Source organism: Macrobrachium nipponense, chromosome 1 (genome assembly GCF_015104395.2).
Source record: "Macrobrachium nipponense isolate FS-2020 chromosome 1, ASM1510439v2, whole genome shotgun sequence".
Classification (NCBI taxonomy): domain Eukaryota; kingdom Metazoa; phylum Arthropoda; class Malacostraca; order Decapoda; family Palaemonidae; genus Macrobrachium; species Macrobrachium nipponense.
Genome location: NC_087200.1, coordinates 168325073 through 168351493, shown reverse-complemented (window position 1 = coordinate 168351493; position 26421 = coordinate 168325073). Strand labels below are relative to the sequence as shown.

The following is a 26421-nucleotide window of genomic DNA, read 5'->3' as shown; positions in this document are numbered from 1 at the left end:
GAGGTGCTGGAATGGCTAGTGGATTTCCAAGATCGCTTCCTCTAAGGAGCGATCTACTCAGACAGCCCCACTTCGACAGGTGGGTACCACAAAAAACCTCCCCGCTCTCAGTCTGACTGGCTTCAGACTGTCCAGAAACTGGTCAGAGCGAAAGGCTTTTCGTCAGCAGCTGCTAAGGCAATCGCTAGAGCGAGGAGGTCTTCCACATTACGAGGGTGTACCAATCGAAGTGGGATGTCTTCAGAAGATGGTGCAAGAGGAATAACGTTCCTCTTCCAGTACCTCTGTGAATCAAATTGCAGACTTCTTTTTATTCTTAAGACAAGAATGTGGCTTAGTCGTTTCGACGATTAAAGGCTATCGTAGTATGTTGGCGAATGTCTTCAGGCACAGGGGCCTCAACTTATCGGAAGATAAGGACCTACAGGACCTTATTAGGTCGTTTAATACAACAAAAATGCAGTATCCTAAGACACCTAGCTGGAATTTGGATGTAGTCCTTCAATTCCTTGGGTCCTCTAGGTTTGAACCCCCTAATTCAGCCTCATTCAGAGACCTTACCAGGAAGACTCTGTTTTTGATGGCTCTAGCTTCCGCCAGAAGAGTGAGTGAGCTTCAGGCGATTGATGGTAATGTGGGTTTTAAGGAGGACTCTCTCATTTGCTCTTTCCTTCCTGGTTTTCTTGCAAAGAATGAGAACCCATCAAGTCCATGGCCCAAGAACTTCGAGATTCGTGGGTTATCTTCTTTGGTAGGAGAAGAACCCGAGAGAACTCTTTGCCCAGTGAGAATAGTGAAATACTACCTTAGAAGAAAAGAGCAACTGAAAGCCAACCGAGAGGTCCTGTGGTGTTCAGTAAAAGACCCTACTCGTCCATTGTCGAAGAACGCATTGTCCTTCTTCTTGAGAAGCCTCATCAAAGAAGCACACGGATCCTGCAGAGAAGAACATCTTAGGCTTCTTAAAGTGAAAGCACACGAAGTAAGAGCCATAGCAACTTCTCTTGCTTTCAACAAGAATATGTCCGTGCGAAATCTGATGGAGACAACATTCTGGAGATGTCAGTCAGTGTTCGCGAACCACTACTTACGTGATGTGAGAATCACTTACGAAAAATGCTTCGCCTTGGGCCCGTACGTATCTGCGGATTCAGTGCTGGGGCAGGGAGCTGGAACTCATCCTGTTTAGTAGTATAAATTTTTCCCCCTTGTATTTGTTGTTGTTGGTTGCCTTAAAGAGGATGCATGAAGGCATCTCTTTAGGTCGTAATACTAATCTTTAGTAGTTTGGTTAGGTGGTCTGATGAGTGTGGCTCCTTGCAGTAGTAGTGGTTAGGACCTGTTAAGATAGGGACGAACTCCCTTTAACAGGATCCGACTTGGATTCTACCACACAAAGGGATCACATATCCCAGTGGTAGATCCGAGAGTCTTTCAGCATCAGGTCACGTCCTAGCTGTAGCTCTCCAGGCAACGCAGACTCAGAGATAATATCAATGAAGTCTTCTGCCTGAACAGGTAAGAACCAAGGTTATTTATATCCTACAACATCAGTTGTTTCTTATCTCTCCTTATTACTTTAGCTGTCTCTTACCCTCCACCAAGGGTGCCAATCAGCTAAGTATATATCTGGCAGGGAAGTTCATGTACAAAAATGATATTGTTAAACTACAATAAAGTTTTGTACATACTTACCTGGCAGATATATACGTCTAATGGCCCACCCAGCCTCCCCTCAGGAGACAGGTGAAAGAGAAAAAATCTGGCTGGAGAGATAGATTGGTTCATACGCCCGCCACCCAGCGGCGGGTAAGGTAGACCACCTGACCTACCTGTCGCGTGTGCCGCGAGATTTGAAATTCTGTCGGAACGTCGGAGACTATAGCTAAGTATATATCTGCCAGGTAAGTATGTACAAAACTTTATTGTAGTTTAACAATATCATCTTTCTGTTCTTTGCTGAACATCCACAATTCAGTGGAAAATATGGGTGTTCTCCTTTCTCTTAACTGGTGTATCCCAGTGTATGTTTCTTCCAAATAGGCATAATTCGTTCAAGGTTTTACATTTTTTCATCCAATTGCAAAATATTTGAGATCTCATTATGCATCTGTCACTTGATCAGGATTAAGAAATGCCAAGACTACAAGCATCTTGCAATAAAGATGGCAGTTGGCAATAGATACATAGCTATATGTTAATCCAGTGTTTTGTATCTTTCTCCATATTGACTGGGAAAGATGAAAGAAACATCTGTTTATGTTTGCATCAGGAAATCACTTTCGTGAAAGCATCAAGAGATTTGTCAAAATCTAATGTTAAGTTTTCAGTGTTACAATCTGGATGCTTGCCTTAAATGCTCTTCCATATGTTAACTGAGTTTTATCTGAGATCAAAATAGAAATAAAGCAAACAGAAAGTCTTCCCTAACAACATGGATTGTATATAACTGATAAAACAATTATATAAAACTTTGAAAGTACCATCGCACATCCAGACTTTCAAATTATCAAGTTGATCAAGCATTAGTTCACTGGCAAATTTTCTGTGAATCACTGACTAGATCATTTAATAAGAAGGTTTCTGTAGTTTCATTTATGGCAACTGTTTTAAACTCTTCAGGAAGTATTAATTCATCAACTGATGTAAGGTGGTCATGAAGGTAACCTTCATTTTTATGACAATTTTTGTTGAATGAATTTCTGGAGATCCCTTTTTCCTTTTAGGGACCTTTGCCATACCTTCAGCGTCCAGCTCTTGTACTGTACAGGCAACAATTCTTTTTGGTGGTACACTAGAATTAGAGGCTTTGTAATTAATTTGACTTGAAGCTTTCTTTCATTTTGCGGTGCAGGATCTGGAGCATGATTATGTTCTTGTCCAAGTGTTACTTCAAAATTTTCTTTGTAATTCATCTGAGTTTTCAATGTACCCTGACAGTTTATAATTACACATCTGCAGTTCTGGGTTGTTTTGTTGGTTGTGTTTACCGTGCAAAAATCCTTCGTAACTAATCATATCTCTTCCTTTCTGGGACTTGATGATATTCATTGTGATAGGTGAAATACTAATGTATTTGTTAAAATACGACAAAAGAAAATGAAAAACTGAATACTTTATAGTATAATAGCTAAGAGCAAAATATAATGTTTGTTCTACTAACTTATTTTAGTATTTCTCGTAAACTATTTTAACACTTGAACACAAACTACAGTTTCTTGAAATTGGCTATTTTGTTTAATAGCTCTTTCAGTACCAGTTAAAATGTACTACTAGTTATTTTGTCACAATAGCCATTTTGGCATCAGCTATTATAATGCTGGCCATTTTGTCGCACTAGCTCTTTTGGGACAAGCTGTTTTAGGGCATCCTGATACACTTCCATTTTGTTGCCCCATTGAGTCCCTATGGCTATAGGAAAAGTGAAGGTGACGTTTGGTGAGTGAGGGATATTCCCCCACTTACCCCCTTCCCCAGTTGTTAACCTCTCTTAAACATGTTCTGTCAAATAAACTGGCAGCATCAGTTAAATTTACTGTATATTTAGTCTTCTCATTAGCACTGGAGAAAAAGCATTTTATAGAACTGAAAAGACTAAATATGAAATCAAAATGACACATGCTGCCATTTTAATAATCACAATAGTAATATTAGTATAATAATACTAATAAGTAATAATAAATAACAATAAATAATATTTATAATTATATAGATGTGTAATATTGACATGAGGGAAATCATAATTGGGTGAGGAACAGCAATGCAAAAACAAACATTAACAGTCTCTTCTTTTATTCAGTCTCTAGATAACATTTTGGACAACTGCCCATCGTCAGACTGTTTAAGTCAAGACTTACAGTTATACCAAAGAGCATAAAATTACATACTATATCAACACATTGAAAATTTAAAAAATAAATTTAAAATACTTTCCTGCTAAAGGCAGAATTATCTATTATAATCAAACTTAGTTTGCTTCTCTTTTTAAAAAGCCGTGCATAATCTTAGCTCAGTTTCAAGTTGAGCTTTACATAAAATGCTAAAATCAGAAAGATTAGAATTAATGTTGCACAAGCTGTGATGGTATTCTTTTTATGCGGGACTAAGGTGGCTTACCTAGCAGTAAAGAGGTCTTTGAACTTATGCTTCTGTGTTCAAAAGCTTTGGTAGCTCTGGTAGAGAACACTTTCATTTAACTACCCAATTAATCCAAACTACACTTTGGAAATGCAAATTTGTATGCAGTCAAGGATTACAATTCTCTAATTACCTCTTTTAGCTTAAACAGATTGCTAATTTTAAAATCATTGAAAAACAATTAAAATCTTGACATCTTAAAAATATGTTTTAGCAGCCTGTTTTATTTTCATTTTGATGAAAATGTAGCTTTTATTTGATTCAAAAGAGTCTTAAATAATTTTTGTAATACCCCTCCCTCCTGAAGCCATGTATATACAGTACTTCCCTTCCCCTAACAACTTAGCTCTTATTCAGGCTCTTCACCACTCCTTTACACTTTTTAGGAACTGATCTCCTCATCTAATTACTCATCCCTCTTTGTATCTCACAGTTGCCTATCCACAAGAGAGATCTTTAGACCTAGGGCTAAGTCTAATCTTCTGAAAAAAGTATAAAAATATTTTTGAAAAAGTTTTGCAGTTTGAAATATGAAGGATCTTCAAAAGAGCTTTTGATTTTTTTTTCCATTTCAGATTATTCTTTTTGATGATGTGAATGATACTGGGACAATTGACAATATACCTGAAGAGAAACTTGTTTCTGTTCCTATGTCAAGCTTTACGTGGAAGCTAACAGAAACTCTGAATGCTACAGGCCAAGAACAAGGAGTCGTATTTGAGACGGTTGAATTTAATGAAACTCCACTCGCAAATGGTACCAAGATTTCCATCAAGGTACTTAGTCACTTGTTAGTTTTTCTAAATATTCAGGATATATTGTATTCATATACTGGTACAGGCAGTCCCCGGGTTACAAAGGGGGTTCCGTTCTTGAGACGCGTCGTAAGCTGGAACATTGTTAAAAAAACTAAGAAAACCTTACTTTTAATGCTTTAGGTGCATTCAAAACTATGTAAACTGCATTCTTATTGCATTTTTCATCAAAGAAAACCTTTAAATATTTATTATTTTGCATTTTTGGTGTCATATTTCATCTGCCAGATCAGCGTTTGTAGGCGTCGCAACTCTGGAACATGTGTCGTAACCCTGGAACATTCGTCATAACCCTGGAAATAATTTCTGATGAATATAATTGAAAAACGTTGTAACCTCGGAATTTCGTAAGCTGAGACCGTCGTAACCCGGGGACTGCCTGTATAATAAAGACAAAATCCATGAAGGAAAAGGAAAATGATGGCGTTCTGCCAGGCCTTTTGACTTCTTGACCTTTTCTTAGCTCTCTGAAGAAATATCATAATAAGTTTACAAAGAAAGCTAGAATGAATGACATGGGTATTTCAAAGGGAAAAAATATGTACCTGGAATCCAACAATTGAATAATTAGCAGACTTATCAAAAAAGGGTTAAGAGGTCTTACAAAAAAATTAGGCCTAACATCTCGGAAGCAGTGACAAGACCATTAAAAGATTACACAAAAAAGGTAATTGACCACCAAAATATGTTATAAAAGTACAACTCAATAACCCTCAAATTGGTAAACAATAAAAATTTTTGCAAGGTGAATATTTTTACTAAAGAATATAAAACATACATATACATAGAAAATATATACAAGGTAATTAATATGTAATTAAGCCAATGATTTTATCTTTTAGGTCATTCTTGAACATTTTACTAATACTGGGGTCCAAATAGAACATCCCCGGGCTAGGGTTAAAATTACAGCTGGAAGTAAGCTGTTTAATAGCAGGTTCTACAAGATTTCGTGAAGAGAAATCTTTCTAATAGGCAGTCGGTGAACTTTCAGCCCAATTCATCTGTGAGAATTTTCACTTAACCCTTAAATGCCTATTGGACATATTTTACGTCGAGATAAATTGTCTGTCGGGTGCCGATTGGACGTATTTTACGTAGACATAGAAAATGTTATTGTCATGATACAATAAAGTTTTATACATACTTACCTGGCAGATATATGCGATTAAATGGCCCACCCAGCCTCCCCTCAGGAGACAGGTGGAAGAGAAAATCTGAATTAGAAAACGGGAATGCTTCCTATTCCTGCCACCCAGCGGCAGGGCGGTAGATCACCTGACCTACCTGTAGCGTGTGCCGCGAAATTCGAATTTCTGTCAGGGACGACGGAGTCAATAGCTAAGTATATATCTGCCAGGTAAGTATGTATAAAACTTTATTGTATCATGACAATAACATTTTTATACATTCATCTTCCCTGTCAGATATATACTTAGCTGATTGGCACCTTTGGCGGAGGGTAAGAGACAGCTATTTACTGAATAGACAGGTAAACAACATACGTTGTAGGTAATAAAAATAAAAAACCTTGGTTCCTACCTGTGTTAGCAAAAGACTTCATGGCTACTGCCTAGGAGCCTGCATCGCTTCAAGAGCCTCAGCGAGGCAGTGACCTCCTGCTAAGAGTTCTTGATGGTTTGTCAATGGGGTCTTATCCACTTACTCGACAGAACCTTAGGATCTTTGTCAATGGGGTCCTATCCACTTACATGACAAAACACCTTGCCTAATGGCATTATCAAAGAGCACGACACTGATCCCGATCACCTGATCCTATCACTGGGGTTAGTACTACGATTGAAAGGAGTCATCCCCCAACATCCTTTCAAACAACCCAAAAAACTCAACACCAATTTTGTTACAAAAATAATTAAAGAACAAAAACAAAAATTATTTAAGGATCAGTATCCGCTCCATCCCAGCGTAGTATCCGCTGATACATACGGACCAAGAGAAAAACATTTCTCGTATGTTACTTTTACATCCTTTAAGTAATGGGTTGCAAATACTGAGTTACATCTCCAATATGTCGCTGCTAAAATGTCCCTCATAGACATTCTTACTAAAAGATAGGGAAGTTGCAACTGCATGAACTTCGTGAGCTTTAACCCTAAGCAGCTTTAAGGAGTTCTCTTGGCAATTCATGTGAGCTTCTGTTATCACATTCCTGACAAAGAACGCCAGTGCATTCTTTGACATAGGTCTCTTGGGGTTTCTTACTGCACACCAGAAACTCTGGCGACATCCCTGAAGTTGTGTCTTCTTTTTTAGATAAAACTTCAGCGCCCTGACTGGGCAAAGAGACCTTTCCAACTCTCTACCTACGAGGGGAGAGAGTCCCTTGACTTCAAAACTTCTAGGCCAAGGTTTAGAAGGGTTCTCATTTTTAGCCAGGAATAGATGTTGAAAAGACACCACTGCAGAGTCTTCTTTAAATCCCACCTGAGAATCTAAAGCATGCAATTCACTGACCCTCTTGGCAGTTGCGAGGGCCAAAAGGAATATGCACTTTCTCGTAAGATCTCTAAACGAGCTTTTATCTGGAGGTTCGAACCTGTCTGAAGTCAAGAACTTGAGGACCACATCCAGGTTCCAACTCGGAGGGAGAGAAGATCTCAATTTGGTGGTCTCGAAAGACCTAATGAGATCATGAAGATCTTTATTCTCTTGTATATTCAGGCCTCTGTTCCTGAACACAGCTGAAAGCATGCTCCTATATCCTTTTATAGTGGATACAGCCAACTTAGATTCTTATCTTAAGAAAAGAAGAAAGTCGGCGATTTCGGTCACAGAGGTATTGGATGACAGCTTCTTCGACCTACGCGATCTACGGAAGACTTCCCACTTCGATTGGTAGACCCGCAGGGTAGAGGACCTGCGGGCTCCAGCGATTGCGCTTGCAGCTTTCCTAGAAAAGCCTCTCGCTCTGACCAGTCTTTCGATAGTCGAAAGGCAGTCAGGGAGAGACCGTGGATGCTTTTGTGAAACCTCTTGAAGTAGGGCTGTCTCAGCAGATCTGGGGAAGTCCACAGTCCACCGTCCATTCCAGTACCTCTGTGAACCAGCTTTGGAAAGGCCAGAAGGGAGCAATGAGAGTCAGTTTTGTTCCCTTTGATGCAAAAAACTTTCTTAGCACTTCCCCCAGCAACTTGAATGGGGGAAAGGCATAAGCGTCTATGCCTGACCAATCCATGAGGAGAGCATCGATCGCTATGGCTCTGGGATCTTCTTCCAGTGAGCAGAAGTTGTCCATCCTCCTGGAGAGGAACTTGGCAAACAGGTCTATCTGCGGTTTCCCCCAGAGGGACCAAAGATCTTGGCAGACTTCTGAGTGGAGTGTCCACTCTGTTGGAAGTATTTGGTTCTTCCTGCTCAACCTGTCTGCTCTTACATTTCTTACTCCTTGAACAAATCTTGTTCGGAGTATTATGCCCCATTCCTCCGTCCAGATCAATAGATCTCTTGCAATCTCGTATAGAGAGAAAGAGTGAGTGCCCCCGTTTTCGGATGTAAGCCAGAGCCGTGGTATTGTCCGAGTTGACTTGGACTACCACTCCTCTGACTTCAGATTCGAAGTACTTCAGGGCTAGATGGATAGCTAGGAGTTCCTTCACATTGATGTGCAATATTACCTGTTCCTTTGTCCAGGTACCTGACACTTCCCTTGGACCCAATGTTGCTCCCCATCCTGTTTCCGAGGCGTCGGAAAACAACACTATAAGAGGGTTCCGAATCAAAAGGGACACTCCTTTGTTTCTTCTCGAGGGGGTTAACCACCACTTCAGGTGGGACTTTATCTCCTGTTGAATGGGAAACTAATCTGACAATTCTCCTGTCTTCTGATTCCACATTCTTCTCAGGTAGAACTGCAGAGGTCTTAGGTTCAATCTCCCTAGGGAAACGAACTGCTCCAACGAGGAAAGGGTACCCAAGAGGCTGAGCCATTCCCTTGCTGAGCTTCGTTCTTTCCTTAAGAAGTTTGAGACTTTTTCCAAGCCTCGAGCAATTCTCTCTTGCGATGGAAAAGCTCGAAAACCCCGAGAATCCATCTGAATCCCCAGATAGACCATGTTCTGTCTGGGGATCATTTGTGATTTCTCGAGGTTTACGAGTAGTCCGAGTGATTGTATCAGTTCTAATGTCGTCTCCAGGTCCTTCAAGCACTGATGTTCTGACTTTGCTCTTATGAGCCAATCGTCTAGATAGAGTGATATGCTTATCCCTTTTAGATGTAGCCATCTCGCCACGTTCCTCATTAAGCTCGTGAAGACTTGAGGAGCTGTAGATAGGCCGAAGCACAGGGCCCTGAATTGAAAAATTCTGTCCTGCATCATGAAGCGAAGATATTTCTTCGATGCGGGATGCAGGGGAACATGAAAGTAAGCATCTTGCAGATCCAGGGAGACCATCCAATCTCCGGGACGGAGAGCAGCAAGAACCGATTTGGATGTTTCCATGGAGAACTTTGTGTTCTCTACGAATCGGTTCAATGCGCTCACATCCAGAACCGGTCTCCACCCCCCCGAGGATTTCGGAACCAGAAAAAGACGGTTGTAGAAGCCTCGGGAGTGCGGATCCTGGACCAATTCGATGGCCTCCTTTTGTAACATCTGTTCTACAAGGTGCAAAAGCGTTTCTCTCATGGCAGGGTCCCTGTACTTCGCCGACAGTTCCCTCGGGGTCGTCGTTAAGGGAGGTCTGTCTCGAAAGGGGATACGATATCCTTTCCTCACTATGGAGAGGGACCAGCTGTCTGCCTCTCTCACAGTCCATTCTTCCGAAAATTTCAGAAGTCTGGCTCCTACCGGCGCTTGAAGGACTGAAATATCACTTTGATTTCTTGATAGGTCTGAATGCAGACCTTCCTCTTTTCGCCATTCCTCTTTTCTCCGAGGTGGGTCGAGAAGAGGAACTCCCTCGAAAGGGCTGCTGAGGGGTACGTGACACTCTCTTCATAGTAGGCACGGAGGTCCTCACTTTCTTTGTGGATTGGACCAAAAGATCTTGTGTGGCCTTCTCAGTCAGTGAATGGGAAATGTCCCTTACTAACTGAGAAGGGAACAGTTGGTCCGAAAGTGGAGCGTAAAGCAGGGACGACCTCTGGATAGGCGTGACTGCTTTTGTTAGGAAGGAGCTAAACAAAGTCCTTTTCTTTAAAATTCCTGTTCCGAAGAGCGAGGCCATTTTTCCTGATCCGTCCTGGACTGCTTTGTCCATACAGGACAAGACACTATGAAGGACTCCGGGGCTCAGAAACTCCGTATCCTGAGTTTTCTTGGCCAAAACCCCAAGGGACCAGTCTAAGAAGTTAAATACTTCCAAGACATGGAACAATCCCTTGAGGAGATGGTCCATTTCTGAAGTCCCCCATGTGGTTTTAGCTGATGATAATGCTTGCCTCCTCGAAGAGTCAACCAGATTCGAAAAGTCTGCTTCGGCCGAGGTCGGGAGAGCAAGACCCAACGATTCTCCTGTCTCGTACCAAATACCTCTCCTTCCTGATAGTTTGGAAGGAGGGCAGAGCTTTCTTCATGGAGATAGTCGTGATTATATATTGTATAATTGTTATGGGTATAGATAAGTGTGATTATATATTGTATAATTGTTATGGGTATTTTATGCATTGTTGAAATATGGTGGGTGTCCTATATATAGACAACATGTGGTAGATTCTAGAAGGTGTCTGTTGATGTATTTAAGTTGTGTTGTGACGTCATAGGCTGTGACGTCATAGACAAGATGGCGGCGGCGTCGGCAGGATGTAAACAATAACACGGGGCAGTAGAAAGCACGTGTTGGTGGTGTGTGGTTGGTAGGGGAGAGCTCTCTGTCTGGTAGGAGTTGTTTTTTGGGTCGTAAGTCTTGTGGTGCTGGTGTTTTAAGGTGATTTCTGGAGTGTACTGGAGTTGGAGAAAGCGTACAGGTGGGTAGATTATTCATTTTTATAGAGAAAGAAAGGAGTTAGGCTAGGCCAAAATTCAAACTGGTAGCAGCGTGGTTTGATCAAAGAATGCCTGGATCCGACAGTGAACAAAGGGAGACTACTAGATGGAGAAGGGAATGTCCTCCTTTTAGCTTAGCGGATACAAGAAGAATACAAAGAATGGAAAGGTCAAGCCGAAGATTGGCTTATTTGTTGTATGGAGAAGATACAAAATACCCGGCGATAGAAATGAGAATGAGCTTAAAAGGGAAAGCCCGAGAGCTAGTGGAAGCATTAGATAAAGATAAACTTACTGGTACAGAGGGTCCAAAGTTAATCCTAGAGAAACTAGATAAAGCCTATCTAAAAGACTCGGTAATGGAGAATTACGGTAGAATAAAAAGATACCTTCTAATAAGAAGAGAATCTAGTGAAAATATGGCGGACTATTTAATTAGATACGAGAAGGCAGCATCTGAGTGTGAAAGAGCAATGGGGAAAGGCGACGCTTTTGAAGGCGGAAGAATTCAAGGGGTATCATGTAATAGAGCAAGCAAATTCTCACGGAAAATCAAAACAAATGGTATTATCGGCTTGTGGCAAGAAAAGCTAGAGTACGGAACAGTGTCGCAAACAATGAAAAGACTTATTTGAGGGATTAGGGACTAAACGAGGAACGGGAATGGTGGGGTTCGTCAGAAGGCAATGCCAGTTCTGGGAGAGGGAGGGAAAACCAAGATATCGGGGAAGATGGAACCGAGGAAGGGGTGGTAGAAATCCTATAAACAAAGAAGGGAAGGTAACAGTATGTGCAATATGCAGCTCAGAATGGCATTGGGCTAGGGATTGTCCTCAGAATTTTCATAATAGGAAGAAAACTGAAACAAGACTAGAAGAAAATAAGGTAAAAAACAGAAAATGGGACAGAAGAAGAAGAGGTTTATGTAGGAGAAGTTAATAAAATAGTGGAAGCATCATGGGAGGTGGTTGATGCAATTTTGGACACAGGGTGTAAATCAACAGTTTGCGGGGAATTGTGACTAGCACGTATTGTCATGGATTTGAGTCAGGAAGAGTTGAGGAGAATGAGGGACACTAGGACAGAGTCTAATAAAGTGTTTGATTTTGGTGAGACATCTTATAAGTCCAGAGGAATAATAGAAATACCTGTGATACTAAAAAACAGAAAGTTTTATTTGAAGACGGAAATTCTGCAAGGTGATATACCCTGGCTGATAGGTAAGCAAACCATGAGTAAAATGGGTATGACCCTAAATTTGAAAGAGAATTGTGTCATAGTAGAAGTATTAGGGGGAATGAAAAGTAGAGTTAAGAGAAGACGAACAGGGTCATTTAAGAGTGCCTATAAGGAGGAGGAAGGTAGAAGAATTATTACTGGAGGGTTGGAAGGGAAAGAATCTGAGGGAAATTAAGAACACAATGAAGAAATTACATTTACAGTTTGGTCATGGAAGTGGAGATAAAATATGGAAGCTAACAGAGGAAGCACAATGGAGTAATGGGTTAATCGAAAAAGAAAAAGAGGAAATAAGAAAGTTACTAACGGAACTGATTAAAAATTGTGAGGTTTGTAAAAAATACAAAAGAAACCCCGCCAAACCGGTAGTAGGCTTTTCTTGGAGTAAAACGTTCAATGAAGTCGTAGCGATGGATGTGGGAGAGATAGAAGAGAGAAAGTTCTTGGTAATAGTGGATATGGCAACGAGATATTGTCAGGCCTGTTGGATAAAAGATAAGAAACCAGAAACTATAATAAAGATACTTTTTGAGTGCTGGTTTGCTATATTTGGAGCACCCTCCAAAATATTGTCAGATAATGGGGGAGAATTTCAAAATGAAAAAGTAAGGAGGATGGCAGAAAAATGGAATATTAAAGTATTAGCCACAGCATCAGAATCTCCGTGGAGCAACGGATTATGTGAAAAGACCGTAGGCATGATCAAGGGAAGTGTAAGGAAGATGATGGAGGAAGAGGAAGTAGATTGGTCCCTAGCTTTGAAATGGGTAGTGAGTGCTAGGAACTGTTTAATGAATAATGGAGGTTTCTCTCCCAACCAATTAGTATTTGGAAAAAACCCTTCACTGCCTAACCTAATAGGAGAAGAAAGTTCTAGTCCTGCAAGCAGAGAAAAAGGGATGGAAGAGGGTATGGTAAGGGACACACTGAATGCAATGCACAAGGCCAGAGAAGCATTTATAAAAAATGAGTCCTGTAATAAAATAAGAATAGCGCTAAACAAAAACATCAGAGAACATAAATTTGAAGAAGCAGTGGTAGGAGATGAGGTATTCTATAAGAGGGAAAATGAAAATGAATGGAGAGGACCTGCTCAGGTAGTGGGAGTATCGGGGAAAACAATAATAGTCAAACATGGGGATTCTTTAAGAGAAGTAGCTAGGATACATGTGACAAGGATTCAACGACGATCACCAGATACAGAAGAGATATCGGCTAGAATAGATAAATCCCATGGGGTGAAAGGTAGGTCAGATGGCCCAAATGAAGGGAAAGTAGATTGGCTGGAAGGAGAGGAGATAATGGGTGAGAGAAGGAATGCAGACACAGAAGAGACTATAGAAAGAGAGGTGATAGAGGAAACAGTGGAAGATAACGGGCAAAGTGGGTCAATAGAAAGCGAGTTAATGGAAGAGATACCAAAATTCAAAAAGGGAAATAGAGTTAGGGCTAATAAACAATGATACAGGACAAGTAGAAGAATGGACTATTTTAGGTCTTGCAGGAAAAAGATCAAGCCAAGCATGGGCTGATTCGTACAATATACGAGACTCACAGTCAGGTGACAAAGGGTGGGTTAACTTGAGGGATTATAGTCAGGTAGAAAAAATTGAAGATGAAGAGGAGGTGTTGCTGGGATTTGAAAATAGAAGCATAATGGAAGCTAAAGAAAAAGAACTTCTAAGTTGGAGAGATAACCAGGTATATGAGGAGGTAAATGATGTTGGACAAAAAGCTATATCTACAAGATGGATAGTAACTGAAAAGATAAAAAGGGGGGGAAGGAGATGTAAAGCAAGATTGGTAGCTAGAGGGTTTGAAGAAGAAATGGCTGAGTGGGAAAAGGATGCTCCCACATGCAATGCTGAAATTTTAAAATTCTGTCTAACCATAATAAAGGTGAAAATTGGAATTGTTATACATTGGATGTCAAAACTGCATATTTACAAGGTGACGAGATACAAAGAGAAGTGTACTTGAAGCCACCAAGGGAAGATGGTTGGAGGGGATTATGGAAGTTGAAGAAAACAGTCTATGGGCTCAAGGATGCAGCAAAAGCATGGTATTGTAAAGTGGTGAAAGTAGTGAAGGAGCTTCAAGGTGAGAGAAGTAGACTAGAACCTAATATATTCTTTTGGAAAAAGAACAATAAATTGGAAGGCATTTTGTGTACACACGTAGATGATTTTTGCTACGGAGGAACTGAAGGATTCTTAAAGGAAACGATTGGGAGATTGAAAGGGAAATTGCAAGTAGGGAAGAAACAAGAGAGTAAAAGGGTTCAAGTATATTAGGCAGTTAGTAATAGAGCAGAAGGAGAATAGATTTTCCCTTAATCAGTGGCATATATAAATTCCATAAGAGAACCAGAGGCTAGAAGATATACGGGTAATAGAGTGCTAGAACAAAAAGAGTTAACAGAGTACAGATCAGTGGTAGGACAGCTGAATTGGGTATCACTACACACGATGCCAGAAATATCATATGATATTAGCGAATTAAGTAAAGCATTTAAAGAAGGAACAACTCGGATATGAAGAAACTTATTAAAATTGTGAGAAAAACTAAGAGCATGATGGGCGAAGTTACAATAAGTGAGATGGAAGAAGAAAGGGTTTATTGGGAAGCCTATGCAGACGCTTCATTTGGAAACATAGAAGATGGCCATACTCAACTGGGTTATATTATTTCTTTGACAGATGGGAAGAGGAGAAGTCCCATATGGTGGAAGTCTAGGAAATCCAGGAGAGTGGCAAAATCCACCATTGAGGCTGAAGCCCTGAGTGTTGGGGTAAGCTGTAGAAGGATTGATATTTCAAGCATTTGTGGGAAGAGGTAGTAGGAGGGAGAAATTTAGAAGCCTTGGTTAACACTGATAGTAAAACACTAATGACCGCCATCAAATCGAGCACTGGTGTAAGTAGCAAGAGATTAAAAATAGATATTGCTGCAATAAGGGAAACCATTGAATCCGGGGAAATAAAGGAGGTGAGATGGATAAAAGGAAAGGAGCAAGTGGCTGATGTATTAACTAAAGCAGGAGTTTCAGGGGAATGTATTAGAAATTATGTAGAGGGTAAAGAGTTGGAGGACGAAGGAAATTAAGAGGGGAATACTAGGTTAGGAAACAGTCGGAGGGGAGGGAGAAAGAGATAAGTGTGATTATATATTGTATAATTGTTATGGGTATAGATAAGTGTGATTATATATTTTATAATTGTTTATAATTGTTATGGGTATTTTATGCATTGTTGAAATATGGTGGGGTTCCTATATATAGACAACATGTGGTAGATTCTAGAAGGTGTCTGTTGATGTATTTAAGTTGTGTTGTGACGTCATAGGCTGTGACGTCATAGACAAGATGGCGGCGGCGTCGGCAGGATGTAAACAATAACACGGGGCAGTAGAAAGCACGTGTTGGTGGTGTGTGGTTGGTAGGGGAGAGCTCTCTGTCTGGTAGGAGTTGTTTTTTGGGTCGTAAGTCTTGTGGTGCTGGTGTTTTAAGGTGATTTCTGGAGTGTACTGGAGTTGGAGAAAGCGTACAGGTGGGTAGATTATTCATTTTTATAGAGAAAGAAAGGAGTTAGGCTAGGCCAAAATTCAAAAGTCGGTCTCATCTTTAAGAAGGAGGACGATTTTGAGATCTTGTTACTCATGAACAAAGATCTAGGCGAAGGGGGCGCGGCAGGACTCAGAGAATCCCCGAACTCTTGAAGTAAAAGGGCTGCCAAAGTCTTATAGTCTGAAAAGCCCGCAGCTGTATGATCTTCAGAGTCCGAAACATCTACCTCTTGTTCAATCCCCATGGGGGAAGAGCGATCAACCGAAGAGGATTGTCTTTTATCGATAGGAGACGAGTCTCTCGCAGCATCTAAACCACCCTTGCAAGAGCGACGGCCGCCTGTGCGACAGCTTGCGTCCTTGTTAGGGAGAGGCTGATCCTGAGAAAAAACTCTTATTATAATCTCTCTCCTGGCAAGAGCGATGGCTGCCTGTGCGACATCTCTCTCTCTTGTCAGGAGAAGGATGTCCCTTCAAAACACTCTTAACAGGAAAAGCTCTATCCCGACGGGCTACGGCCGCCTGTGTGACATCTAGAGTCCCTGTCAGGAGAAGGCAGATCCTGCTCAAAGCTAAAAGAAGCCTCTTGGTTCATGTCTCTTTGAACAATGGAAGATCCTCGTGTCTGCCGTTTGGATGCCGATTGTGGCGCCTGGCGCCGGGCTGGCGCTTCCGGCGCATTGCGCCAGGCTGGTGCTTCTGGCTCTTCTGGCGCATTGCGCCAGGTTGGCGCTTTTAGCTACTTTCTCCTGCTTCCTGTCCGAGGAGTAGAGTACTTAAGTTTTGTGCCAGAAACGTCTGTTCTTCCCGTCGATCTCTTTATCGGAAGGAAAGAGTCTTTCCTTCTCGGAGTATCCTTTTTTAGAACTCCTACTAAAGAGGAGATCTGCTCCTGCATTTTTAAGAGAATCTTGGTAGCTGTATTCTCTTCTTCCTTGTCCGAGAGCGGTGAAGGAGGTCTAGAGGAGGTAGGAGACTCCGAGTTGAGAGCTGGTGTATTCTTAGCTCTTTTCCTTTCACATGGCGATTCTTCAGGAAAAGCACTTTTTTAGGATGCTTTTCCTATAGCTATCCTTGGCAGTTCGGGACGCCACAGAATCTGCCGAGGGGACGCCTGATCGGTGGGGATTCTCCATCACTTCCGTAAGGCTGTCGACATTCCTTCTCCTCTGGGCCTGGGAGCTTGAAAGAGGTCTAGGCCCTGGGAGAACGCGAGCATGAATATAGAAGCCGGATCAGACGCACCCTCCACTGCACTGGGAACACTTACGTCACTTTCACTGTGCTTACCTTGTAGAGCTTGCACTTGAAGCTCCATCCTTTTGAGGGCAGCTTTTAGATCTGCAATTTCCGTTGCAGGATTTGCAGTCTTTGTAGTACATGAAGTAATTATAAGTTTAGGATTAGGTGCTACAGTAATTGGCTCGTTAGAACGAGACCTACTTACGCTTCTGGAGGAAGCCTTCCTAGCCCTATCCATATCTAATTTCCTTAAATAGGAATTTAAAGTCTTCCACTCTTCCTCATTCAAATCTACACATTCATTACAGGTGTTAGTTACAGAGCATTCATTCTGCCTACACCCCTTACAAACCGTGTGAGGGTCTACCGAAGCTTTCGGTAGCCTCTCCATACATCCCTCCTTCACACAGTCTTCTAACTGAAAAGCTAGAGTCCGGCATTATGAGAAAAATCCAAATCCAAATCCAATTAACAGTCCACGAAAGTGTATGCCCAACCAAAGATCCAATACGTCACCAATTAAACCAGTCTAGAAGATCAGTAGCGATGAAACACGAAAATCAAGTCAGGAGGAACAACAACAATGTTGATGGCCCGGCCGACAGAGAAAATCTGAATTAGAAAACGGGAATGGTTCCTATTCCTGCCACCCAGCAGCAGGGCGGTAGATCACCTGACCTACCTGTAGCGTGTGCCGCGAAATTCGAATTTCTGTCGGGGACGACGGATTCTATAGCTAAGTATATATCTCACAGGGAAGTTGAATGTATAAAAAGTTTTTTTTAAAATTTGAGGAAAAATACTTAAGGCCTACCAGCTGAAAACTTTTGAATCACGCGCCTTGGGGAATGCTGGGAGTTCACAGATCAAGGTGTTGTTTTGTTTACAATCGTTACGCAGGCGCACAAGCGCGAATTTCTTTCTTCTCGCACTAAAAAGTATCAGTGACACATCTCAGAAATTATTTCGTCACTTTGACATAATTTTTTCACCATTTTAAATTAGCTCTTACATGGAGTATTATATACGAAAATGTGTGCAGTTTCATGTAGAATACAACCAAAAAATACTCATGATTGTAGCTTTTATCAGTTTTGAAATATTTTCATATAAATAACGATAAGTGCCAAAATTTCAACCTTCGGTCAACTTTGAATCTACCGAAATGGTCGAAAAATGCAATTGTAAGCTAAAACTCTTATATTTTAGTAATATTAAATCATTTACCTTCATTTTGCAACAAATTGGAAGTCTCTAGCACAATTTGATTTATGGTGAATTTATGAAAAAACTTTTTGCTCACGTCCGCGCGGTAACTCTTCCGAAAAAATTTTTTCGGAAGAGTTACCGCGCGGACGTGAGCAAAAAGTTTTTTTCATAAATTCACCATAAAAGGGATTTTGACGAGGGAAAAATCTATTTCTGGGTGATTGGCTCGTGTCGCCCTATGAAAGGATCCTTAATATCATTCTTTCTAGGGTAAAATTAATTCTAAAATTACCAGAAAAGAAAAACAAAATTAAGAAAATGTCAGTAAAACTGACTCGCTCACTCTTAAAAGAAGTGTCGGTATGATTAATAGGGGCGAGTGAGGAACACTACCACGAGACAATCACCAATTAGAACTTCCAGTCAGAATCCCCCCAAGAGAGAGCTGATACCAACGGGCGATGCAGCCGCTACTACTACTACTAGAGGACGCCACGGACAGCAGCGCCCCTAGCGGACATCCTTAATCTAAAAACATCTTGTCCTGCAAGGGGGGGAAAAACCATAAAAAAGGGGGGGTTTCATAGGGCGACACGAGCCAATCACCCAGAAATAGATTTTTCCCTCGTCAAAATCCCTTTTCTGGGCTCAGCTCGTGTCGGCCTATGAAAGAGTACCAGAGAAACAGACAAATGAGGAAAAAGGAACAAATGAAAAGCAGTGTAAAATGATGGATATAATATAAGTAAATCAATTACAGCATACAAATTAAGCACTTAAACTAACTTATACTAAACAGTAAAACAATAGAACGTTAGTAATCTTAAAGTACTTAAATGATAATTATAGTAAATTACAGTGATGCATGTAATATAAACAAAAAGGGGTTTACTTGAACATATTTACAGAATATACAAACACATTGTGTCCTACCCTAGCATAAAAATAAGGGTAGGTACACTGAAGTCCATCATTAATACAAGTTGGCAAAATATATACAAACATATTGTGTCCTACCTAGCATAAAAATAAGGGGTAGGTAACACTGAAGTACACTATCAGTACAAGTGTGGATGTCCCTAGCAAAAAAATAAGGGACAATCCACTATATGATTCAGCGGCTAAGGCTATGATATTCGAGTAGCCTGGCGATAGGGTGAGGCATGTTGGATGATGTAGGTAGAAAGGAGACCTGGATCTATACTACAACTACTATGCAGTATCAGGGGAAACAATGTTTCCTGCTGCTACTGCTGAAAACTTTAAAGATTCCAAGGACTTTAGATAATGGCGTTTAAAGACTGTCGGGGATTTCCATCCAGTATACTTTTTAAGATCCTGAAAGTTCATATGTTGAAAATAATTAATTGAGGTGGCTACTCCCCTGATATCATGTGCTTTTGGAAATGACTCAGGATTGGCTTGTTTAATGAAGTAAAGGATTTGTTGTCTAATACCCTGTTTTACTGACAAAGTACCACCTTTTTCTCTCATGAAGAGAGCACCTGAGGATCTTGAAGAAGTACGATAGAAAGGCTCTAAGAGTTGATACTGGGCAGAGAGAAGGATCCTGGGGAAGTGGGATAACCTTCCAGGGGCCCACCTTGCAAGAGGATCCTCATTTTTTGGCTAAAAAAGCTACGATCCGGAGCAAGTAGAACTTCTCCTGACTGGGAGGTAATTCCCCCACATGAACCGCATCCCTGGATCAGAGCCGACAGTTCTGAAATTCTAGCTCCTGAGGCTAGGCTTAATAAGAATAATGTTTTCCTCAGGAGCATTATGAATGTACAAGATGAGTTGTCATATCTGAAGCTAGTTTGAGGACATCATTTAAGAACCATGAAACTGTAGTAGGCCCTTAGGGAAGGTCTAAGTCTAGCACAGGCTTTAGAGATAGACGTGAAATAAGATTCAGTCAGATCTATCTGAAAACCTACTTGAAAGATTTTCTTCAAAGCCGATTATGAGTGGTAATAGTGCTAGCTGCTAAACCTTTTTCAAACAAGGATCTGAAAAAGGATATAGCCAGATTAACTGTCATGGTTGTAGTGTTCGATTCTTTCAAGAAAGATGCTAATTTTTTAACAGCTGAGTCCATATGTGTAATGGTTGACTCTCTCTTATCTGATTCTAGGAAGAGAATATTCTGTGGATCAATATTAGCATCTTTATTAGCCGCAAACTTCATGAAGTCCATAAAGTTAGGGTCTGGAGAATTCCTGAGGAAGCGAACACAGTCCTCATTTGTACTGATTGTGATAGCTTGGGATTGGGGATCCGTTGAGGTCGGAGACCCAATTCCAGAAGGAGAGGATACCAGTTGCTCTTGGGCCAGTCCGGTGCAATCAGAGCTACTATCCCTTTGAAAGACCTTAGTTTTGCTTAGACTTTCAAGAGAAGGATTCACTGGAGGAAAAACATAAATTCTCCTCCACTGATTCCAGTCCAACGACAGGGCGTCGTGGCATAAACCAGAGGGTCCAGGTTGGGGCCACATAGCAAGGGAGCTTGTGGTTCGCTTGAGAGGCGAAGAGATCCACTTGGAAGACCTGGGACTCTCAGGCTTACCCACTGGAATGACCCGTCGTCTAGAGACCATTCTGATTTCCAGAGGAACTGCCCGGGACGTGGGCGTCTGCTATCACATTTCTTACTCCTGCCAGGTGAGTGGCAGACAGATGCCATTTGTGTTTGTTTGCTAAGGCAAAGATGGCTATCATGACATGATTGACATGCTTGGACTTGGACCTCCTCTGTTGATGCAATGAACTACCACTGCACTGTCCAAAACTAGCCTTAGATGAGACTTCTTTGGGGGAAGCAGTCTCTTCAGGTAAGAAATACTGCCATTGCTTCCAACACGTTTATGTGGAGCTGGCGAAATTGAACTGACCAAGTCCCCTGAACCTGTTTGAACTGAGAGTATCCCCCCCACCCGGACAGGGAGGCGTCCGTGTGAATGGTTAACACTGGAAGGGGATATTGAAGGGGTACTTTCTTGGCTAAGTTCTTTACTTTTGACCAAGGACGGAGTTGATTGCGGAGGATCTGTGGGACTACTGACAACTTGTCTCGATATTTGGTGTTTGCTCTTGATCGCCAAATTCGATTTAAATCTTTCAGCCTTGCCTTCAGGAGGATATCTGTTACCGAAGCAAACTGAAGGGACCCTAGGATTCTCTCCTGGTTTCTCCTTGACGTTTGTTTGCATTTGAGAAATTGCCTGACAGATTTTGCTATTTCCTTCCGTTTGGCCACTGGAATTGACAGATTGTGGGAAGACAAATCCCATTGGATTCCTAGCCACTGAAAACGAGACTCTGGAGTAAGTCTGGATTTCGTTTTGTTTATCTGGAACCCCAGATGTTCCAGAAAGTAAACTACCTTTTTGGTGGCTTTGAGACATTCCTCGACTGTTGGTGCCCAGATCAACCAATCGTCGAGGTATGCTGCTACCATGATTCCCTGAGCTCTCAATTGTTGTACAACCACTTCTGCTATTTTTGTGAATACCCTGGGGGCTAGGGGGTCATTCAGACCGAAGGGCATCACTTTGAATGAGAATGTTTGATTTCCTAGCCTGCATCCTAGGAATGGGCGGAAGTGCCTGGCTATAGGGATATGATAGTATGCGTCTGTAAGATCGATGGAGCATGTGACGGCTCCACGCGAAGTAAGGTCCTTACTTGCGAGAGGGTAAGCATCTTGAACTTGTCGCAACGAATGAAAGAGTTTAGCTTTGACAAGTCTAAGATTACCCTTCTTTTTGTTGAGCCTTTCTTTGGCACGCTGAATAAGCGACCTTGAAATTTTAGATGCTTGACTCTCCGCAATAGCTCCTTTCTGAAGGAGTTCTTCCGCGTAATCTGTCAATTCCTCTGATGGTATCTGGTGGAATGATTTGATTGGAGGAGGCTCTTTGATCCAACTCCAACCCAATCCTTTGGACACTATGCTCTGTGCCCAATTGCTGAACCCCCACCTGTGGCGGAAGAGGAACAGCCTCCCTCCTACCTGGGGAGCCTCATTGTTGATGGGCGGGTTGACCACCACGCCCTCCTCTGAACTGCCTGCTCCTTGTTGCCCTTCCTGCGCCACGCTGACGAAAGTAACCTCTCGCCCTACCTCTTGGTTGTTTGTAACCTTGAGCCTCATATGAAGGGTTGAAGGCCGCGAGATTGCGTAGGAGGTGGATGGCTGTGATTGAGGGGACAACAGGAGGATTGGCTGGTTCTGCTTCGAACTAGCAGGTTGTCCTTGTTGGGTAACTGGGACAGCCTGCACAAATTGCTGCTGTTGCTGGTGTTTCTGATACGGCTGGAACCTCTTACCAGCCTTCTTTTGCTTCTTACCAGCAGTGGGGACGGATTCTTGTTTCCTCTTCGAGGAAATACCCCACCTAGCTCTAAGGCTCTGGTTGAGCCTAGCAGCTTCGTGGTGCACTTCGTTGACAGCGGACTCTGGGAAAGAGATCCGCTCCCCACATGCTAGAAGCCAAGAGTCTATTCGGCTCGTGCCTAATAGTACACTCCTGTAGAACATGCTTCCGGCAATTCCTCCTAGCCTGGAAGAAGTCGAAAGCGTCTGTTAGTACCGTCTGGAACTGAGATTTTGCCAAAATCTTGAACAGCGGTTCCGTAGCATAAGAAAGAGCAGCCATTTCCGTGATTATAAGGGAATTGAGGGACCTGCCAAACCTGGTTCGCGCATCAAACTCTGCCTGGATTCAGGGTCCGGCAGCCTTGGTAGCTTCTCGCCGAACTGGTCCATGGCGCAGTCCGGTTTGAGCTTACCAAGCGTGAATGTAGCTGGCAAGTTCTCCCACAATTCTCCGAAAGCCGGGAAGAGCGGAGAAGTAGACTCCGCCTCCCTCAACTGTGGGATGGGCTCATCCTTGAGGACTGCCTGAAGGGACTTCTCTACTAATTTCGTGGCGAACGGAAGAGAAACCTCCTCTTCCGTCGCGAAAATAGTAAAGGGACTCTTGTAGGCCTGGAGTTTAGTGTTCGTACACTCCCAGTCCTCAAGGCAGTGAACCCATTCCCGCTGAGCATGATCTCTACTATATAGGACAGACTCTCTAGAGATCTTGTCTTCCCTAGTCAGAGCCGTTACAGTCAGCCTAGCATAACCGATGAAAGGCTGCGTCAGACCCGGAGGGTAAAACTCGAAGTCCTCAATCCTCCGAGTTCCACACTCCGGGATAGAGATCATCCCATCCTTGAAAGGAGCGTAGGCAGCTACTCTCCCTGGGTTCTCCATGGAGAAAGCTGGCAGAGAGTCGTTTATGGCGGGAGTTGGAGAATGCCAGTGCTTGGCACTGGGGAGACTGGGAAGAGGAACCTGAGATAGCCCGGCTACTCGGTCCTCATTCTCCCTAACCCTGTTAGAGAGATCTTGTATTGACTGGCCTGATTGAGACAGAGTGCTCGACAACTGTGCGAACATCTGCTCGAATCTCGTCCCCAGGGCGGAGACTTGCGAGCCAACCAGCTCGCCCACCTGTTGCATCACCACTGCTGAGAAAGCAGAGGGATCAAAGGTGCTAGGCCCTGCTCCTCCTACCGGCGTAGCCGGAGTGGAAGCGGTGGAGGCGGGAGAAGGCACTGGCTCGGCGGGAGCGCGAGCCTTCTCCTTAGAAGCCTTGCTTCTAGAGCTCTTTGAGTGAGAAGAGCTCGGCTTCGCTTTCACCGCGTCGGCGTAGGAATCGAAGACTTCCTAGCCGAAGGAAGACGAAGACGACTTCCTAGAAGTTGTCTTGGCCAGGGTCTTCGGTTCTCTCTGTCCCTTCACCTTTGGGGGTACAGAGAGAGCGGGAGAGCGGGTAGGGATCTCAGATCCCACAAAGCCTTGGAAAGAAGCACTCGATGAAGGTACAGGAGAAGATCCAGGAGCACCCAAGGAAAGACCTTGGGCGCCCGACACACCTACCTCAACCAACAAATCCTCTACCCCTACCGCCATGGGCTCGACGTTAAGGTCCAGGGCAGCGACGGGATCCGGACCGACTCCTGGGAGGCTACAACCCCGACCCCAAAGGATTGCTGGAGGTCTTGCTGGATAGAGGCTATCAGAGGGGCCGCGGACAAGGGGTCAACGTAACCAGTCGACTTGCCCGCGGGGAAGATCTGGACGGCCAGCTTCTTATCAAGAATGTATGGCTGGCCTTTGGCGGCGTTCTTCCCGAAGCCGCCCACCCACGCTTTCAGGGTAGCGAGGGCGACTTCCCTCACACCAGTAGCCTGAAAGAAAGGCGAGATTAGCTTCTAGTGGCGGAACGGGGTTAACAAACTTATGACTAAGAGTTGTTAGTAAACGATAAGGAAGCCTATAACGGACTTACCCCATCTCCCAGCTGACCGACCAGGTCGTAGCAGATGGCGCAGGCTTCTGGGTGCCAGACGATCATCTCATTGTATGACGTGGCACAGGGGGCGTGAGACCTGCACTCATCGTGTCCGCAGGGGTCGTACAACGTCGCGTTGCACGCTGGGACCTGACAGTTGGTAGCCTGTAAGTGGAAAGATACATGAGTACCAGGTAAACACTTACAGTCTAACAGATGCTCCGCTGGTGCCGGAGCGATAAAGTTAGATTAAACCAGAGCCCCGCCAAAATACGTGTGGTAACCAGGTTGGTTGTGCCCTAGGCTATAGCTCCGCTGATGGCGGGGACACAAAAGGAAACCAACCAGGAGTGGTGGTAATTGGAAACCACGACGGAAAATGGCGGGGATGGTAGACATTAATAATAACATTACACAATTCATTGAAAAATTAGGGTATATCCTTAAAATAAAAATAATACAAACCTCTCTCTGCCCGTCTACTAGAAGAGTGCGCGGGTAAGAAGCAAGCTCCCTTCCTACCGGATAGCGGGGGAGAGATGTAAGGATATAGTAGGCAAGCAACCGACCACTAGAAGTGACCACCCCGCCCGCTAGCGGAGCCAGTAATCTATAACCAAAGGTGCCCCGGCTGCGACGGAAGGCTCCTTCCGTTATAGTGAGGGAGGTGGCTGAGCAAATGGGGAGGGGGGGAGGAAGGTCTCGGCGTAACACGGCGGGAGTAAGAGAGGGGGGAGGGATGGCCTACTCCTCCCCGCCTCACCGACTACCCGCAGGAGACCCGGTACCTCATGAGTGGTCGCCCTATACCCCCCGCTGGGAGGAACCCCTGGCCACCTCAGAGAGGGAGAGAGAGAAGGCGACTGAGGTTGACATGACAACCAAGGGGTCCCCCAGCACCTCCCTATATCAGAAAGGGAGGGCAGGGGCAGGGTAAGGTGCGATGGAACACGTGACCGCAAGTGGCCTAGGCCGCGAGCAACACAACCGTGAGAGGGCCACGTGAACCAGGCTGTACCAATACAAGGAACAAGCACCTAGGCTAGCCTAACACCCTAAATATAATAAATATATACATCGAAAAGATGGAAAAGACACTTTTAGTAAAAGAGAGAAGCGCCCAGGAGGAGGCAGACTGTTCCAAGAAACAGAAGCCTACTCGGAGCCAGCGATAGCCGATGAAGAGCAAGAGCCGGGATGCTGGGCCGGAATAATAATAATAATAGCCCTAAATACCAAACTAAGAGATATGGTAGGAGGGCTAAACTAGCTAAAACTCGATGTAAAAACAATGAACGTAATATAGTAAGCCCATAAGTATAAGAAGTCCCAGTATGGAGGACCGGGAATTCTTAACGAGGCAGCATGGCGCCGCCACGAGACAACCGGGGAACCGTATATAACCTATTTAAGAGGAAAATACTGGTACCCGGAAGATAAAAATGCGGTAAAACATTACTTATGAGTTACTTAACTTAGCCGTGGCAATAGCTGAGCGTTCCATGGTAGATTAATGAGATAAATCCCGTAATAACACAGCACAAGGAAAAATGCGTCTTGACGCTAGGTGCTAAAAATTAAGGATGTCCGCTAGGGGCGCTGCTGTCCGTGGCGTCCTCTAGTAGTAGTAGTAGCGGCTGCATCGCCCGTTGGTATCAGCTCTCTCTTGGGGGGATTCTGACTGGAAGTTCTAATTGGTGATTGTCTCGTGGTAGTGTTCCTCACTCGCCCCTATTATCATACCGACACTTCTTTTTAAGAGTGAGCGAGTCAGTTTTACTGACATTTTCTTAATTTTGTTTTTCTCTGGTAATTTTAGATTAATTTTACCTAGAAAGAATGATATTAAGGATCCTTTCATAGGCCGACACGAGCTGAGCCCAGAAAAGGGATTTTGACGTAGGAAAAATCTATTTCTGGG

General features: G+C 43.2%; 1 protein-coding gene across 2 annotated transcripts in view; it reads left to right on the top strand.

The window, feature by feature from the left end:
- Positions 1–26421, top strand: part of LOC135219806 (glycosylated lysosomal membrane protein A-like) — a 112463-nt gene that overhangs the window by 30918 nt on the left and 55124 nt on the right. For both annotated transcript variants that reach the window (XR_010315514.1, XM_064256890.1), the window contains exon 3: positions 4713–4913. Coding sequence is in view for 1 of the 2 variants with exons in the window: in XM_064256890.1 (XP_064112960.1) it covers positions 4713–4913 (201 nt within the window). In the remaining variant the exon portion in view is untranslated. The remainder of the gene's footprint in view (positions 1–4712; positions 4914–26421) is intronic.